This window comes from Theropithecus gelada, chromosome 5 (genome assembly GCF_003255815.1).
Source record: "Theropithecus gelada isolate Dixy chromosome 5, Tgel_1.0, whole genome shotgun sequence".
Lineage (NCBI taxonomy): Eukaryota > Metazoa > Chordata > Mammalia > Primates > Cercopithecidae > Theropithecus > Theropithecus gelada.
The window spans coordinates 171,103,853-171,121,004 of NC_037672.1; the positions used below are offsets into that span (position 1 = coordinate 171,103,853).

Here is a 17,152-nt window from a genome sequence, read left to right on the forward strand (position 1 = left end):
GTAAATGCATAGTGTGACCTAATGCTTTTTTTGTCAGGACTTTTTCGTTGTCATTATTAGGTTTGAATTGTTAGCTGAAGGTCTAATAAATTGCAGTTTGTTTAATAGAAAAATTGTAATGAGCCCTACTCATAGAGCCAGGCTTTATTTTGATTATTTGAAGTGAATTATTTGGCAATCTTTTTTAAAAATAACTTTGTATTATGGAACATTTCAAACATTTACAAACGTACCCATCATCCAGTTTCAACAGTTTATCAACTCTTTGCTCATCTTGTTTTGTCTTTATTTTAAAACAAATCTCAGACATAATTTAATAAATATTTCAGTGCTTGTCCTAAAATGGAAGAATTGTTTTAAAAGACATAACCCCAATTTTATCATCACACATAAATTATTGGTAATACTAGTAATGGTAATATTTTGATATATACATTATATGTGATAATTTAAACTTTTTTTTATTCTTTAACTGTTGGTGTTCCTTTTGGAAAATTACTGTGTGTATGTTTAAAATAATTGTAGGAGGATCTTCTCAGCCCAAAAGCTTCTTAAGCTGATAAGCAACTTCAGCAAAGTCTCGAGATACAAAATCAATGTGCAAAAATTGCTAGCATTCTTATACACCAACAACAGTCAAGCTGAGAACCAAATCACAAGCAAACTCCCATTCAAAATTGCCACAAAAAGAATAAAATACCTAGGAATCTAGCTAACAAGGGAGGCGAAAGATCACTACAAGAAAAACTACAAACTATTGCTCAGAGAAATCAGAGATTTCAGAGACACAAACAAATGGAAATCAGAGAAAACTATTGCTCAGAGAAATCAGAGACACAAACAAATGGAAAAACATTCCATGCTCATGGATGGGAAGAATCAATATTGTTAAAATGACCATACTGCCCAAAGCAATTTATAGATTCAATGCCGCTCCCCTTAAACTACCGTTGACATTCTTCAGAGAACTACAGAAAACTACTTTAAAATTTATATGAAACCAAAAAAGACCCAAATAGCAAAGGCAATCCTAAGGAGAAAGAACAAAGGTGGAGGGATCATGCTACCCAACTTCAAACTGTATTACAGGGCTACAGTAACCAAAACCTCATGGTACTAGTACCAGAACAGATACATAGACAAATGGAAGAGAATAGAGAACCCAGAAATAAGACCACACATCTGCAACTATCTGATCTTCAACAAACCTGATGAAGCAATGGTGAAAGGATTCCCTAGTCAGTAAATGGTGCTGTGATAACTGGGTGGCCATATGCAGAAGATTGAAACTAGACCCTTTCCTTACACCATATACAAAAATCAACTCAAGATGAATTAAAGACTTAAATGTAAAACCCAAAACTATAAACCCTGGAAGACAACCCAGGCAGTACCATTCAGGACATAGGCGTGGGCAATGATTTCATGACAAAGACGCCAAAGGCAATTCCAACAAAAGCAAAAATTGCCAAATGGGATCTGATTGAACTAAAGAGCTTCTACACTGCAAAAGAAACTATCAGCAAAGTAAACAGACACCCTCCAGAGTGGGAGAAAATTTTTGCAAACTTATATCTGACAAAGGCCTAATATCTGGCATATATAAAGAACTTAAATTTACAAGAAAAAAACAGTCTAATTAAAAAGTGGACAAAGGATATGAACATCTACTTTTCAAAAGAAGGCATACATGCAGCCAATAATCATATGAAAAAAACACAACATCATTGATTATTAGAAAAATGCAAATCATAACCACAATGAGATACCATCTCATGCTTCTCAGAATGACTATTATTAAAAAGTCAAAAAATAACAGATGCTGATGAGGTTGTGGAAAAAAAGGGAATGCTTATACACGGTTGGTGGGAGTGTAAGTTAGTTCAACCACTGTGGAAGACAATGTGGCAATTCCTCAAAGACCTAAAGACAGAAATACCATTTGACCCAACAGTCCCATTACTTGGTATATACTTAAGGGAATATGTATTGTTCTGTTGTAAAGACACATGCGTACATATGTTCATTGCAGCACTATTCACAATAGGAAAGACATGGAATCAACCTAAATGCCCACCAATCATAGAGCAGATAAAGAAGATGTGATACATATACACTATGGAATACTCTGTAGCCATAAAAAATAATGGGATCATGTCCTTTGCAGGGACATAGATGGAGCTGGAGGCCCTTATCCTTAGCATACTAATGCAGAAACAGAAAACCAAATACCACTTGCTCTCACTTGTAAGTGGGAGCTAAGTGATGAGAACCCATGGACACATAGAGGGAAACAACACACATTGGAGCCTTTCAGAGGGTGGAGGGTAGGAGGAGGTTCAGGAAAAATAACCAGTGGGTACTAGGCTTAATACCTGGGTGATGAAATAATCTGCACATCAAACTCCCATGACACATTTACTTGTGTAACAAACCTGCACATGTACCCCTGAACTTAAAAACGAATAATTGTGGGAGGAAAACATTGAAGTGTTTCTTACATATTTTTCTCTATGCAGAAGAAAGCTGTGGTGATTCGTCACTTGTATAATGAAGATAATGTTGAAATTTCTGAGGATACATTAAGTCCAATAACAGATGTTAATGAAGCAGTTGATGTATCTGACTTAAATGCTACTGAAATAAAGATGCCTGAAGTAAAGGTTCCTGAAATCAAGGCTGAGCAACAGGTAACAATTTTGGACTTTTTAAATAGATGCCAGTATTTTTTACTTAAATATATGTAATTATTTCAGCCTCTAAACTTTGGAATATTTCTAGCCTTTTGAATTATTAATCATGACATTTCACCTATGTTACGATTACTTAAGTATCAATAAGTCTTACTAAAATAGTTCAACAAATATTTGCTGCGTATGTGTAGGGTGCTGGGCTAAGTATTGGGATAATGCAAAGTAGAATGAGATATGGTACTTGGAACCTACAGTTTAGTGAGACATAGAGATACACTACTTTGCATAGTGGAGGTTCTCTACCACCTATTTTCTTTATTGTTGAATGAAAAAGATTGGCGCTTTATTATGTATTCATTTTCCTTTCTGGCTCCTTGCTGTTATTTTCTGTCTCTCTTAAAAAACCATATCTAGATTTAGTCTTGGGAGGGTGTATGTGTCCAGGAATTTATCCATTTCTTCTAGATTTTCTAGTTTATTTGCATAGAGGTGTTTATAGTATTCTCTGATGGTAGTTTGTATTTCTGTGGGATCAGTGGTGGTACTCCCTTTATCATTTTTTATTGCATCTATTTGATTCTTCTCTCTTTTCTTCTTTATTAGTCTTGCTCACTAGCAAGACTAGTATCAATTTTGTTGATCTTTTCAAAAAACCAGCTCCTGGATTCATTGATTTTTTTGAAGGCTTTTTTGTGTCTCTGTCTCCTTCAGTTCTGCTCTGATCTTAATTATTTCTTGCCTTCTGCTAGCTTTGAATGTGTTTGCTCTTGCTTCTCTAGTTCTTTTAATTATTATGTTAAGGTGTCAATTTTAGATCTTTCCCGCTTTCTCTTGTGGGCATTTAGTGCTATAAATTTCCCTCTACACACTGCTTTAAATGTGTCCCAGAGATTCTGGTATGGTGTGTCTTTGTTCTCATTGGTTTCAAAGAACATCTTTATTTCTGCCTTCATTTCATTATGTACCCAGTAGTCATTCAGGAGCAGGTTGTTCAATTTCCATGTAGTTGAGTGGTTTTGAGTGAGTTTCTTAATCCTGAGTTCTAGTTTGATTGCACTGTGGTCTGAGAGACAGTTTGTTCTAATTTCTGTTCTTTTACGTTTGCTGAGGAGTGCTTTACTTCCAACTGTGTGGTCAATGTTGGAATAAGTGCAATGTGGTGCTGAGAAGAATGTATATTCTGTTGATTTGGTGTGGAGAGTTCTGTAGGTTTCTATCAGTTCCGCTTGGTGCAGAGTTGAGTTCAATTCCTGGATATCCTTGTTAACTTTCTGTCTCATTGATCTGTCTAATGTTGACAGTGGGTTGTTAAAGTCTCCCATTATTATTGTGTAGGATTCTGAGTCTCTTTGTAGGTCTCTAAGGACTTGCTTTATGAATCTGGGTGCTCCTGTATTAGGTGCATATATATTTAGGATAGTTAGCTCTTCTTGTTGAATTGATTCCTTTACCATTATGTAATGGCCTTCTTTGTCTCTTTTAATCTTTGTTGGTTTAAGGTCTGTTTTATCAGAGACTAGGATTGCAACCCCTGCTTTTTGTTTTCCAGTTGCTTGGTAGATCTTCCTCTATCCTTTATTTTGAGCCTATGTGTGTCTCTGCATGTGAGATGGGTCTCCTGAATACAGCAGACTGATGGGTCTTGACTCTTTATCCAGTTTGCCAGTCTGTGTCTTTTAATTGGAGCATTTAGCCTGTTTACATTTAAGGTTAATATTGTTATGTGTGAATTTGATCCTGTCATTATGATGTTAGCTGGTTGTTTTGCTCATTAGTTGATGCAGTTTCTTCCTAGCATCGAGGGTCTTTACAATTTGGCATGTTTTTGCAGTGGCTGCTACCAGTTGTTCCTTTCCATGTTTAGTGCTTCCTTCAGGAGCTCTTTTAAGGCAGGCCGGGTGGTGACAAAATCTCTCAGCATTTGCTTATCTGTAAAGGATTTTATTTCTTCTTCACTTATGAAGCTTAGTTTAGCTGGATATGAAATTCTGGGTTGAAAATTCTTTTCTTTAAGAATGTTGAATATTAGCCTCCACTCTCTTCTGGCTTGTAGAGTTTCTGCCGAGATATCCGCTGTTAGTCTGATGGGTTTCCCTTTGTGGGTTAACTGACCTTTCTCTCTGGCTGCCCTTAACATTTTTTCCTTCATTTCAACTTTGGTGAATCTGGCAATTACGTGTCTTGGAGTTGCTCTTCTCAAGGAGTATCTTTGTGGCTTTCTCTGTATTTCCTGAATTTGAATATTGGCCTGCCTTGCTAGATTGGGCAAGTTCTCCTGGATGATATCCTGAAGAGTGTTTTCCAACTTGATTCCATTCTCCCCATCACTTTTCAGGTACACCAATCAGACCTAGATTTCGTCTTTTCACATAGTCCCATATTTCTTGGAGGCTTTGTTCATTTCTTTTTACTCTTTTTTCTCTGAATTTCTCTTCTCACTTCATTTCATTCATTTGCTCTTCAACCACTGATACCCTTTCTTCCAGTTGATCGAATCAGCTACTGAATCTTGTGCATGCATCACGTAGTTCTCGTGCCGTGGTTTTCAGCTCCGTCAGGTCATTTAAGGACTTCTATACAGTGGTTATTCTAGTTAGCCATTTGTCAAATCTTTTTTGAAGGTTTTTAGCTTCTTTGCGATGGGTTTGAACATCTGCCTTTAGCTCTGATAAGTCTGATTGTCTGAAGCCTTCTTCTCTCAACTTGTCAAAGTCATTCTCCATCCAGCTTTGTTCCATTACTGGCGAGGAGCTGCGTTCCTTTGGAGGAGAACAGGTGCTCTGATTTTTAGAATTTTCAGCTTTTCTCCTCTGATTTCTCCCTGTCTTTGTGGTTTTATCTACCTTTGGTCTTTGATGATGGTGACATACAGATGGGGTTTTGGTCTGGATGTCCTTTCTATTAGTTAGTTTTCCTTCTAACAGTCAGGACCTTCAGCTGCAGGTCTGTTGGAGTTTGCTGTGAGTCCACTCTAGACCCTGTTTGCCTGGGTATCAGCAGCAGAGGCTGCAGAACAACGAATATTGCAGAACAGCAAATGTTGCTGCCTGATCGTTCCTCTGGAAGCTTCGTCTCAGATCCCTGAATTGACCAATAACAGGCTCTGAAATTGAGGCAATAATTAATAGCCTACCAACTAAAAAAAGTCCAGGACCAGACGGATTCACAGCCGAATTCTACCAGAGGTACCAAGAGGAGCTGGTACCATTCCTTCTGAAACTATTCCAATCAATAGAAAAAGAGGGAATCCTCCCGAACTCATTTTATGAGGCCAGCATCATCCTAATACCAAAGCCTGGCAGAGACACAACAAAAAAAGAGAATTTTAGACCAATGTCCCTGATGAACATTGATGCAAAAATCCTCGATAAAATACTGGGAAACTGAATACAGCAGCCCATCAAAAAGCTTATATCCACCATGATCAAGTGGGCTTCATCCCTGGGCTGCAAGGCTGGTTCCACATATGCAAATCAATAAACATAATCCATCCTATAAACAGAACCAAAGACAAAAACCACATGATTATCTCAATAGATACAGAAAAAGCTTCAACAAAATTCAACAACCCTTCATGCTAAAAACTCTCAATAAATTCAGTATTGATGGGACATATCTCAAAATAATAAGAGCTATTTATGACAAACCCACAGCCAATATACTGAATGAGCAAAAACTGGAACCATTCCCTTTGAAAACTGGCACAAGACAGGGATGCCCTCTCTCACCACTCCTAGTCAACATACTGTTGGAAGTTCTGGCCAGGGCAGTCATACAGGAGAAAGAAAGAAAGGGTATTCAGTTAGGAAAAGAGGAATTCAAATTGTCCCTGTTTGCAGATGACATGATTGTATATTTAGAAAACCCCATTGTCTCAGCCCAAAATCTCCTTAAGCTGATAAGAAACTTCAGCAAAGTCTCCGGATAGAAAAGCAATGTACAAAAATCACAAGCATTCCTATACACCAATAACAGACAAACAGAGAGCCAAATCATGAGTGAACTCCCATTCACAATTGCTTCAAAGAGAATGAAATACCTAGGAATCCAACTTACAAGGGATGTGAAGGACCTCTTCAAGGAGAACTGCAAACCACTGCTCAACGAAATGAAAGAGGACACAAACAAATGGAAGAACATTCCATGCTCAAGGATAGGAAGAATCAATATTGTGAAAATGGCCACACTGCCCAAGGTAATTTATAGATTCAGTGCCATCCCCATTAAGCTACCAATGACTTTCTTTACCGAATTGGAAAAAACTAAAGTTCATATGGAACCAAAAAAGACCCCGCATTGCCAAGACAATCCTAAGCCAAAAGAAAGCTGGAGGCATCATGCTAGCTAACTTCAAACTATACTACAAGGCTACAGTAACCAAAACAGCATGGTACTGGTACCAAAACAGTGATATAGACCAATGGAACAGAACAGAGCTCTCAGAAATAATACTACACATCCACAACCATCTGATCTTTGAGAAACGTGACAAAAATAAGAAATGGGGAAAGGATTCCCTATTTAATAAATGGTGCTGGGAAAACTGGCTAGCCATATGTAGAAAGCTGAAACTGAATCCCTTCCTTATACTTTATAAAAAATTAATTCAAGATGGATTAAAGACTTACATGTTAGATCTAAAACTATAAAAACCCTAGAAGAAAACCTAGGCAATATCATTTAGGACATAGGCATGGGCAAGGACTTCATGTCTAAAACACCAAAAGCAATGGCAACAAAAGCCAGAATTGACAAATGGGATCTAATTAAACTAAAGAGCTTCTGAATAGCAAAAGAAACTACCATCAGAGTGAACAGGCAACCTACAGAATGGGAGAAAAGTTTTACAATCTACCTATCTGACAAAGGGCTAATATCCATAATCTACAAAGAACTTAAATTTACAAGAAAAAATCAAACAACCCCATCAGAAAGTGGGCAAAGGATATGGACAGACACTTCTCAAAAGAACACATTTATGCAGCTAACAGACACATGAAAAAATGCTCATCATCACTCGCCATCAGAGAAATGCAAATCAAAACCACAATGAGATACCATCTCACACCAGTTAGAATGGCAGTCATTAAAAAGTCAGGAAACAACAGGTGCTGGAGAGGATATGGAGAAATAGGAACTCTTTTACATGGTTGGTGGGACTGTAAACTAGTTCAACCATTGTGAAAGACAGTGTGGCGATTCCTCAAGGATCTAGTACTAGAAATACCATTTGACCCAGCCATGCCGTTACTGGGTAAATACCCAAAGGATTATAAATCATGCTACTATAAAGACGCATGCTCACATATGTTTATTTTGGCACTATTCACAATAGCAAAGACTTGGAACCAACCCAAATGTCCATCAATGATAGCCTGGATTAAGAAAATGTGGCACATATACACCATGAAATACTATACAGCCATAAAAAAGATGAGCTCATGTTCTTCGTAGGGACATGGATGAAGCTGGAAATCATCATTCTCAGCAAACTATCAGCAGGACAAAAACCGAACACCGCATGTTCTCACTCATAGATGGGAATTGAACAATGAGAACACTTGGACACAGGAAGGGGAACATCACACACCAGGGCCTGTCATGAGGTGGGGGTAGCGGGGAGGGATAGCATTAGGAGATATACTTAATGTAAATGAGGAGTTAATGAGTGCAGCACACCCACATGGCACATGGATACATATGTAACAAACCTTCACATTGTGCACAGGTCCCCTAGAACTTAAAGTGTAATAATAATAATAATAATAATAATAATAAACATTTCTATTACTCTTAATTGCCACAGACACCAATATGTCTGATGTCTATTGTTTCTGCTAAAACTTCTTTTTCTATGTTTCTATGTTTTGTGACTTCTATATATCTCAGTATATCAATATACAGTTGGCACTTAACAAAAACTACCAGATGGCCATTGGACGTACTTCCTGTTACATTGCAAACCGAATAATCTCAGTGCACTAAGTGTTGTTTTTAGTCATTTCCTCTTAGCTTTGTGCTAGGTGTTGTTTCAATAAGCTAGTTAATAATAGTTTTATTTTACTAGCTGGTATCAAAAGAATCATGCAAATTAACTCATTATCAGAAGAATCATATGAAGTAGATACTTCTTTTATCTCTCTCTCTTTTTTTTTTAATGAGGAAATGGAGGCATCAAGATCATAAGTCTCAGAACTAGTTTAAGTGGCCAAGTAGTCTCCCTCCAGAGATAAACCTTTTAACTCTCAAGCAGGACCGTCTCTCCTAACTATTGAGATAACACTGTGGAAGTGGGAAACATCAATTTTAAAGAAATTTTAGTTTGTTTAATTTTATTTTTAATCTCTCTAATCTTTTTAGGATATAAATGTTAATCCTGAGATTACTGCACTACAGACTATGCTTGCTGAATGCCAAGAAAAGCTTAAGGAGCTGACTTTGATAGAGAAAAGGTTAGACTGTTTAGAACAAAAAATGAAAGGAAATGTGATGGTAGATGAAAACACCTGGACTAATCTGCTCAGTCGTGTCACTCTTCTTGAAACAGAAATACTTTTGTCTAAAAAGGTATTTTCTTCTTTTAACATTTATAAAATATCTCAGATATAACAAAGTAATTTTTTGATTGTTGTGTGTGTATTTTTTTGGAAATGCTAAATATGAGAATATTTGAATAATGAGAAAATGTCTAGTTAGAATGAAGTCCTGTTTAAATATAGCCTGAATGGTGTTGTGGCTGTTGTTTCTCTCTTCATTGAATAAGACGATCTGAAAAACTTGTAAGTTGAGCTTTTACAGATGTTAATGATGCTTGAAGAACTTAAAATGAGATAAGAATATGATAGATATTATGAAAAGCTTAGAATTATTTTGTATCTTTTAATAGTACAAATGACCTATTTTCGTAGGGTGGAAAAGATACAGAAGATATTGATAACTCTTCCTGTCTTTTTTTCACTCATTTACTTCAATCATTGTGAATTTCATAGAATAGTTACCAAATTTATCATTGCCTTATCAAATCTGAGAAATTTGTTTCTTTTACTCAGGATTTCGATTTCTGGTCTGTCTTTCCTTCCTAAAAAGTGAAGTTGATAGATTCAAGAAGCTTGCTATCTGCTTCCATATTTAAAACATTTCTTATATGTAGGAATATATAGTATATGCATTGCTTTAATAAAAAATTAAAAATATTTAAACATTTATCATGCTACCTTTATATTTTATGCTCAGTAGTAAGAATATAAAATGAGAGGGTTTTCCTTTTTATTTCATTCTAAATATTTAACTGTGTTATTCCAGAATGATGAATATGTAGAGTTTAATGAAATTAATGAAGACTGCGCTTCTTGTAGCAACATGGACCTTCTGAATCCTCGTAAGTTTGTAAACATTATGAGAATTGGTATGATGAGTTTTCAGAAAAATGATTGTTATAGGTATTTGGTAATTTTAATATTCTTAAGCTTCATTGTTTAGAAATTACAAAGCTCCTAGAACAAAGAAAATAATGAACCTATAGACTACTAAAGCCAAGAATTGCTTATGAAGCCAGCCTACTTATTTTACATAACACAGTGGGTAAATAAATTTCAGTGTACAAAATTGAAAATGTTTAGAGATATTTTACTGTTTTAATCATTCTAGAATAATCAAGTGTTCTAGAATTTTAAAATTGACCTCCAAGTTTTTAAATTTAAGCTTAGGTAGGTAGTAGCTTTCTCATATGTAAATAATAATATGTAAGAGAAGAAAACACATTTGTCAGTAACCTATAAAGTATTGCAAACCTCTTCCATGTGAATGGTTCACTGATAATGATAAAATGGGAAAGATCTGATATTAGAACAGGTCTTTTCCTGGTCACATAACTTTACTAGGCTAATGATATTTTGCTCAGTGTGACTGAGCAGCAAGGGTAAGATTTCTGTTTTGCAGTGACAGCTTTGTTTTTTTTGATTCTTATATATTTTTAAAAGACAGATCTAAATTTTGTGCCGTGTTTATGATTAAATCATATCCATAGAAGAGATGTTTTGTCCAATTGAGAATTCATCAAGTTAAATTTTTAATATCTGGATCGTTAACATTATAAAATCTTTCAGCTTTACTATATGTGTAACAACAAAATAACAATATATATTCTAGCACTAACAGTGTGCCTGGCACTATTCTAACTACTATATTAATTCATTTAATTCCTGAAGTAACCGTGCAAGATAAGTACTGTTTTTATATTTTACAGTTGCGGAAACTGAAGTACAGCAAAATTAAGTAACTATGACAAAGGTCACACAGTTATTGAATGGTAGATCAAATTTGAATCCAGGCAACTGATCTGAAGTTTTTTCTTAACCACTGCATATTTGGAACACATATCAATATCATTGCACAAAGAACAATTTCAGTGATTAGGTTATTAAATATAATTATTTGAGATGCTATTTAAGGCAACTAAATTTATTATAGACTGCAGATTTCAGATTTGGTAAAATGTTGCCTGTTTTATTTATCCATTCATATATCTATTCAACAAATGTTAACACTTGAGTATAAGATCCTTGAGAGCAAAAACTTTATCTTATGGTCTGCCTGTCTAGCACACAGAAAGTGTATCTGTGCTTTTATCACCAGTATTTGCATATAGTAGAGTTTAAATATTTATTCACTGAAAAAATATTGAATGCTTGTGATTTGCAAAACATTGCCTTTTGCAAGTTTGATTTTGCATGCTCAGGCTTATTTTTTTTTTTAATGACATGATTATAGAATATACCTTTAACCTATTTAGAAAACACATGGCTAGGTTTTTTTTGAGATAAGGGTGGTCTTACTCTGTTGCTCAGGCTGGAGTGCAGTGGTGCAATCATAGCTCACTGCAGTCTCCTAGACGTTAACTCTTTGGCCTAAAGTGATCCTCCTGCCTCAGCCTCCTGAGTGGCTGGGACTACAGGTACATGCCTCTACACCTGGATAATTTTTATTTATTTATTTATTGTTTTTAATAAAACGAGGTCTTGCTATGTTGCTCAGGCTGGTCTTGAACTCCTGGGCTCAAGCAATCCTCCTGTCTCTGCTTCTCAAAGTACTGGGATTACAGGTGTGAGTTACCATGTCCAGGCTCACATAGCTAAATTTCAGCAACTGTGCCAGGACTGAAAGTAATTAACAGGCCACTATCTGCAATGGATTACAGATTATGATTAGGGTAAATACCTGGTCTCATAGAGTTTATGATCTGATCTACATTAATTAAAAGACCCAAGTTTATAAAGACTTACACATTATACCTTATACATGCTACTTGGGAATAGGATTTGATTTCATTTGGATGCAGACAGCAATAATTTATCACTCTGGGTTTAGAATCGTATTAAATCAGGAATAGTTTTTGTGAGGTTCCAGATTTGTTTTGACTTTATCAGGAATACAGTGTTCCATGGGGAATTGTAAGGCACCTTAATGTCTTGGTAAGAGTGAATTAGCAGAGGCTTTTAAGGATTGGACTTGTGTTGGATAATTTTGGAGAGGGTTTGAGGAAGCAAAGCCTATGGGTGCTGTCAGGGAGCAGGAGCAATTTGATGATTGATGGTAAGAATGAAATTTTTAGCATAAAATAAGTACTCTTATGAGGCAAGGGGGGGCTATATCCGGTCATTTATGTGGTTACATGGTGCCCTTGTTTTGTCTATGTTTGGACATGAATAATGGTTTTGGGCGTGTTGTTTAATTATGCCAATGAGTGACCTCATGTGGTGTTATTTTTCGTGAAATTATTTATGTTCACTAGAGGGTACAGTAGCTTAGGTGTTAGTTACCAGACAGGACACCAACTGTTAGTGCTCCTTTTTTGTTTGCTTGTTTGTTTTGCTTTGTTTTGTGCCTTTTTCTCCTCAGAGGAAAAAAATATTAAGAAAGGTGTGGCACCACAGAAGAGTGTGGTTTGTTCCTGTGTGACTAGAAGGAAGGGTACATGTGAGCACCTGAAGGAAGCTGAAGCAGAAGAGTAGAAAGATCAAGTCATGGGGTTTATCCCAGAGTCGTAGAAAGATTTTCAGCAAGGCTAATATTCTGAGGTTTGCGTTTCACAAAGGTTATCATCAAAGCAGAACAGTGATTTGTTAGGAAAGTAAGATAGGCAAGGATAATTTGAAGAGTATTTTAGTAGTCATTATTTCAGAATAATAATGAGGGTCTCTACTAAGGCAATGATAGTGAGGATAAAGAGCAGGTAATTTATTTGGGAGAAATTTAGATGTTAAAATTGATATGCCTTGATTCCTGATAGATACAAAAAGTGAAGGAGAGTAAGGAAGTTAAGACTGACTACTTGTGTTTAGCTCATGTGATTGGGTAGATGATTGTTACTCTTTCATAAAATAAAAAGTTCAGGAGGAGGAGAAGGTTTGGGAGAAATAATGAGTTCACTTTTGAATATAATAAATTATGTATGAAACCCTTAAGACAAAATATCTACAAATAAGTTGGATACATACATTGGTCCTTGATTTAGAAATATTGGCTTACAAATTATTAAATGGTAAAGAACCCTACTATTTCCTTAGTGAATAGGTGATGAGCCTCCAAAGATGGCAATGAAAGATTAATTATTACGTGGTAAGAGTTGGCTAGAAGATCTCATGTCCCATACCCTTAGAAGTAGAAGAATCCCTTTCTTTACAGAGACTTCTTAGCAGTCACTACTGAAGTACATAACAACTGGTGTCAGGGTCCTTGTGTCAGTGGCCATTGCCTTTCCCCATTCCTTTCCAACCTGAACTCAGTTACCAATTCTTTTCTCAATCCCCTATAGCATAGCTAAGAAACTATTAATGTTTAAACAAGTAAGGCTTTACTAAAGGTTCAAGAAAGCAATAATAAAAATTACAGAAATTAATATGCACTTAACTGATCTGGCTATTAAATAGAGCTGGTGTTCTGTAATGGTCTACTCTGTAACCTCTGGAATCCTCTATAGGAATAACTATGAATAGCTTGCCAGCCTGCCAAATGCCAGCTTTCTCCCACCATGAGGCACACTCTTGAATAAGCTTAGACACCTCAAAGTCTGCACCCCAAAGTAGAAGACAAAGAGAGCCCTTCCTTCACCCTTTATCTGTCTTCCCAGACCTGTTTCCTTTTCCTAGCCCCCACCGCTTTTTGGAAAGACATAAGAAATGTTCAGGACAACTATCTGTACCCACAGAAAGTAATCCAAGATTTAGTGCGTAGTAGATATAGTTCCTGCCTAATTTCAAATTATTTCTTAAAATAACCTCTTGTCCACAGATCCTGCTAAAAGATTTGAGTTTATGTAGTCTTCAGAGTTGTACCCTGTAATCTTGACCTCCAGGCTTAGCTAACTGGATTAAGAGTAGACACTTAACCCAGAGAATAGGAATTCAAAGTGTGATGAGTCAAATTTCATTCTCTCTCTTAGAATTTGGAATTAGGACACCACGAGTCAGTTAGTCAAATGATATTGAGCCTGGGCTGGGCTGGCCATGTGGTGGAAGTTTATGCTGATGAGTCAGCAGAGAAAGCCATTCTACAGAGAAGAGCAGAGGAATGGAGCAAATGGCAGAAGTAGGCAAAAGAGACTATGATTCTGAGAGATGAAAATTAGTCTTCTAGTTGTTTCAGTTCTCACATGGTAATAGTTTGTTCCCCAATTAAGGTTGTCTGTGTAGACTTACAATAAAGCTGTCTTTCTGTGAACCAGTTTAAATGAGTGTCCTTTTTTTTTTTTTTTTTTTGCATTGCTTTTGCAGCCAAATGTCATTGCTTTTGCAGCCAAATGTATTCTGATTAAAACACAGAGTTTGTAGGATTTATTACATTATCCATAATCTTCTCTAATTGATATTTTTGAAGGGGAGATGCCATCATTTTGTCAAATTAATATTATCAGGATATTTGAAATGTGAGGTTTTTCAGTTTTTTAGAAGAAGAAATCTGTGGATCTTAAATTTTTACATTACTTATTTTCATATGTGTTAAATCAAGTTAGAATGTTTCTTGATTTTTAAAAGATATATATGGTCAGTTATAGGAATAGTTGTCACTTGCCACAGAACAGTAGTAAAAAAATTTGTGAAATGCTTGAATGTTGCTGAATAAAAGCATCATGACAAATTCATGGATACGAATTATTTAATGTAGATGTCACCATTTTAAGAAAAGAATATACATGATTGATTCCATAGGTTATATTTTAAAATAAATAATTAACTTGCCTGTTTTCCAAACTGACTGCTACCATGATAATAATACTGCCTTTTGTAATTTTTATTGGGCAATTTTTAACATCTAGATCTCCATATGAAAGCTTTTACCTTAAAATAGTGCTAAAAACTCTTTGAGCTATACCGATAGCCATGTTTAATTAAAATAGTATGTTTTTCTTCCATCTATAAATAACATTTTTAGATATTTGACTCTACTGTGAAAGGAAAAGGTAATCTAAAACTTAATTTCTTCACAGACAGAAAAAACAAAATAGGGAGGCCAGCAAGTATTCCTCTGTCCTCTGGTTATAGTACGGCATCATCAGATTCAACTCCCAGAGCCTCTACCATTAATTACTGTGGTTTGAATGAGATTTCAGAGGTAAGAAAATGCTTAGATTATTTCCTTTCTAAATTAGGAAAACGAGCAAGCATTAGTTTTAGTTGTAAATATTGCTGGCAAGAAAAATAGCAAAACTGAATCTTAGTCTCTCAAAATTCTTTCATAAGTAAACAGTACTTAATGCAATGTTTCAAACTGTATTTTGTACATTCTCGGTCCATCTTTGATGATGGTTTACTTTGAGAAGTCATCTAAATTTGTTGCTTTTTAAATTAAAGGAAACAACAATCCAGAAAATGGAAAGGATGAAAAAAATGTAAGTAACAGAAAGGGGCAACAGAAATTCATTTCTCCATAGGGAATTGTATTGGATTACAGTATATATAGAATGTGCATGTGTGTTTCAAACCTTAAAGGTCTCTCAGTCAGGTGTGGAATTTCCTTCAGGACTCCATTGGATAATAAATCCACCTACAGTTATGTGTTTGTGAGATGAGTCACTGTTTTAGTTTCCAACAAGTGATGTAAAACTTGTTGGAATTGTTAATAGAATTAACTGCAGATAGAGTACAAAGATATTTTTGGTTGGTAACTAATCAAGAGTATTATCTATTTTTGATAACTGATTTATCAAAATATTAAATAATATATGTAGATGGATGGTTTGGAGACATTTTCAGTATTGTGAAAATATCACTGGTGTTTTTCAGCGAATTATTGATAAGATATAAAAATGTTTTTGTCTAGTACAAATGATGTGATTTTTCTAAAGAGCAGTTCAAAGGAAATATAAAATGAAATTGCATATAAGATGATTATGCAACCTACTACTATAGAAAATTATAATATTATTTTGAAATGCAAAAAGTACTTAACTTACACTCCAAGAATACAAGACTCATAATTGACTCTTTTTTTCCTCCCTCTGAGCATACTTAAGTTTATTTATAGTAACTGTACTTATAGATAAGAAAAATATTCAAATTTATTTTAGGCTAAAAAGCATAATTTCAACACCTAAAATGCTATGCTTTATTATGAATTATTGATTTACTTAATATATTATTTATTATATTTCAGGTTTGAAGAAACTGCAGAGTTATTGAAATGTCCAAATCACTACTTGTAGGATTTTCTACATGAACTTTTCTAGGACTTCGGTTACTATACATATTGTATATTTTAAGAATTCTTTATACAATTTTAATATACTGCAATTTTTGACAATTTGGATTCCATTTGGTATATGAATTTTTGCATTCATTATTGAATAAATCTTTTAATATTTTTGAGCAATGATTATACTGCTTTACCTTGTGTCACTTTTTTTTTTTTAAGGAAAAACTCATGTTCCAGTCTATTTCTCTTACAGAGTGAAGTCATTACAGCACTGTATTTCTGTGTTGACATTTGTTGGCAGTGTGCTAAGTAATGTTTTTTAAAGCACAGGCTTGAGGACTATGGTTTACATCCTGTTGGAAACATTCCAAATGGGACTTGTGTATTATACCCAGGAGGCTTTCATATATGCCATCTTCGCATCTGTACTGATGAATAAATTATAATAAACAGTTAAAAATACTCATTGAAAATTAAATATAAAGACAGCTATTTCATGCTTGGTCAAAAAAAGCAATACCTTTCCAGTTAACATTGAGAAATTAAGGTTAAGATTCCCCTTTTGTACTGGGAAACGGGCTTGAGGACTGTGGTCCTCAAGTTTAGACTAAGAGGACAGTGGTCTCAAGGCTCACCGTGAGAAATGTGTTGAACATTTTAGTGTGCTCTATTGTGTGAATTTTTTTTTTTTTCTTTTGAGATGCAGTTTCGCTCTTGTTGCCCAGGCTGTAGTGCAATGGCGTGATCTCGGCTCACTGCAACCTCCGCTT

The 17,152-nt window shown here is 35.2% G+C and overlaps 1 protein-coding gene across 1 annotated transcript in view; it reads left to right on the plus strand.

Annotated features, from left to right (window-relative positions):
• The window catches only part of CEP44 (centrosomal protein 44), a 37,289-nt gene extending 20,410 nt beyond the window's left edge, over positions 1 to 16,879 (plus strand). The window contains exons 7-12 of the mRNA XM_025386067.1: positions 2,520 to 2,690; positions 9,054 to 9,260; positions 9,996 to 10,071; positions 15,178 to 15,302; positions 15,542 to 15,579; positions 16,344 to 16,879. Coding sequence (XP_025241852.1) covers positions 2,520 to 2,690; positions 9,054 to 9,260; positions 9,996 to 10,071; positions 15,178 to 15,302; positions 15,542 to 15,579; positions 16,344 to 16,392 — 666 coding nt within the window. The 3' untranslated portion in view covers positions 16,393 to 16,879. The remainder of the gene's footprint in view (positions 1 to 2,519; positions 2,691 to 9,053; positions 9,261 to 9,995; positions 10,072 to 15,177; positions 15,303 to 15,541; positions 15,580 to 16,343) is intronic.
• Positions 16,880 to 17,152: the final 273 nt, after the last annotated feature.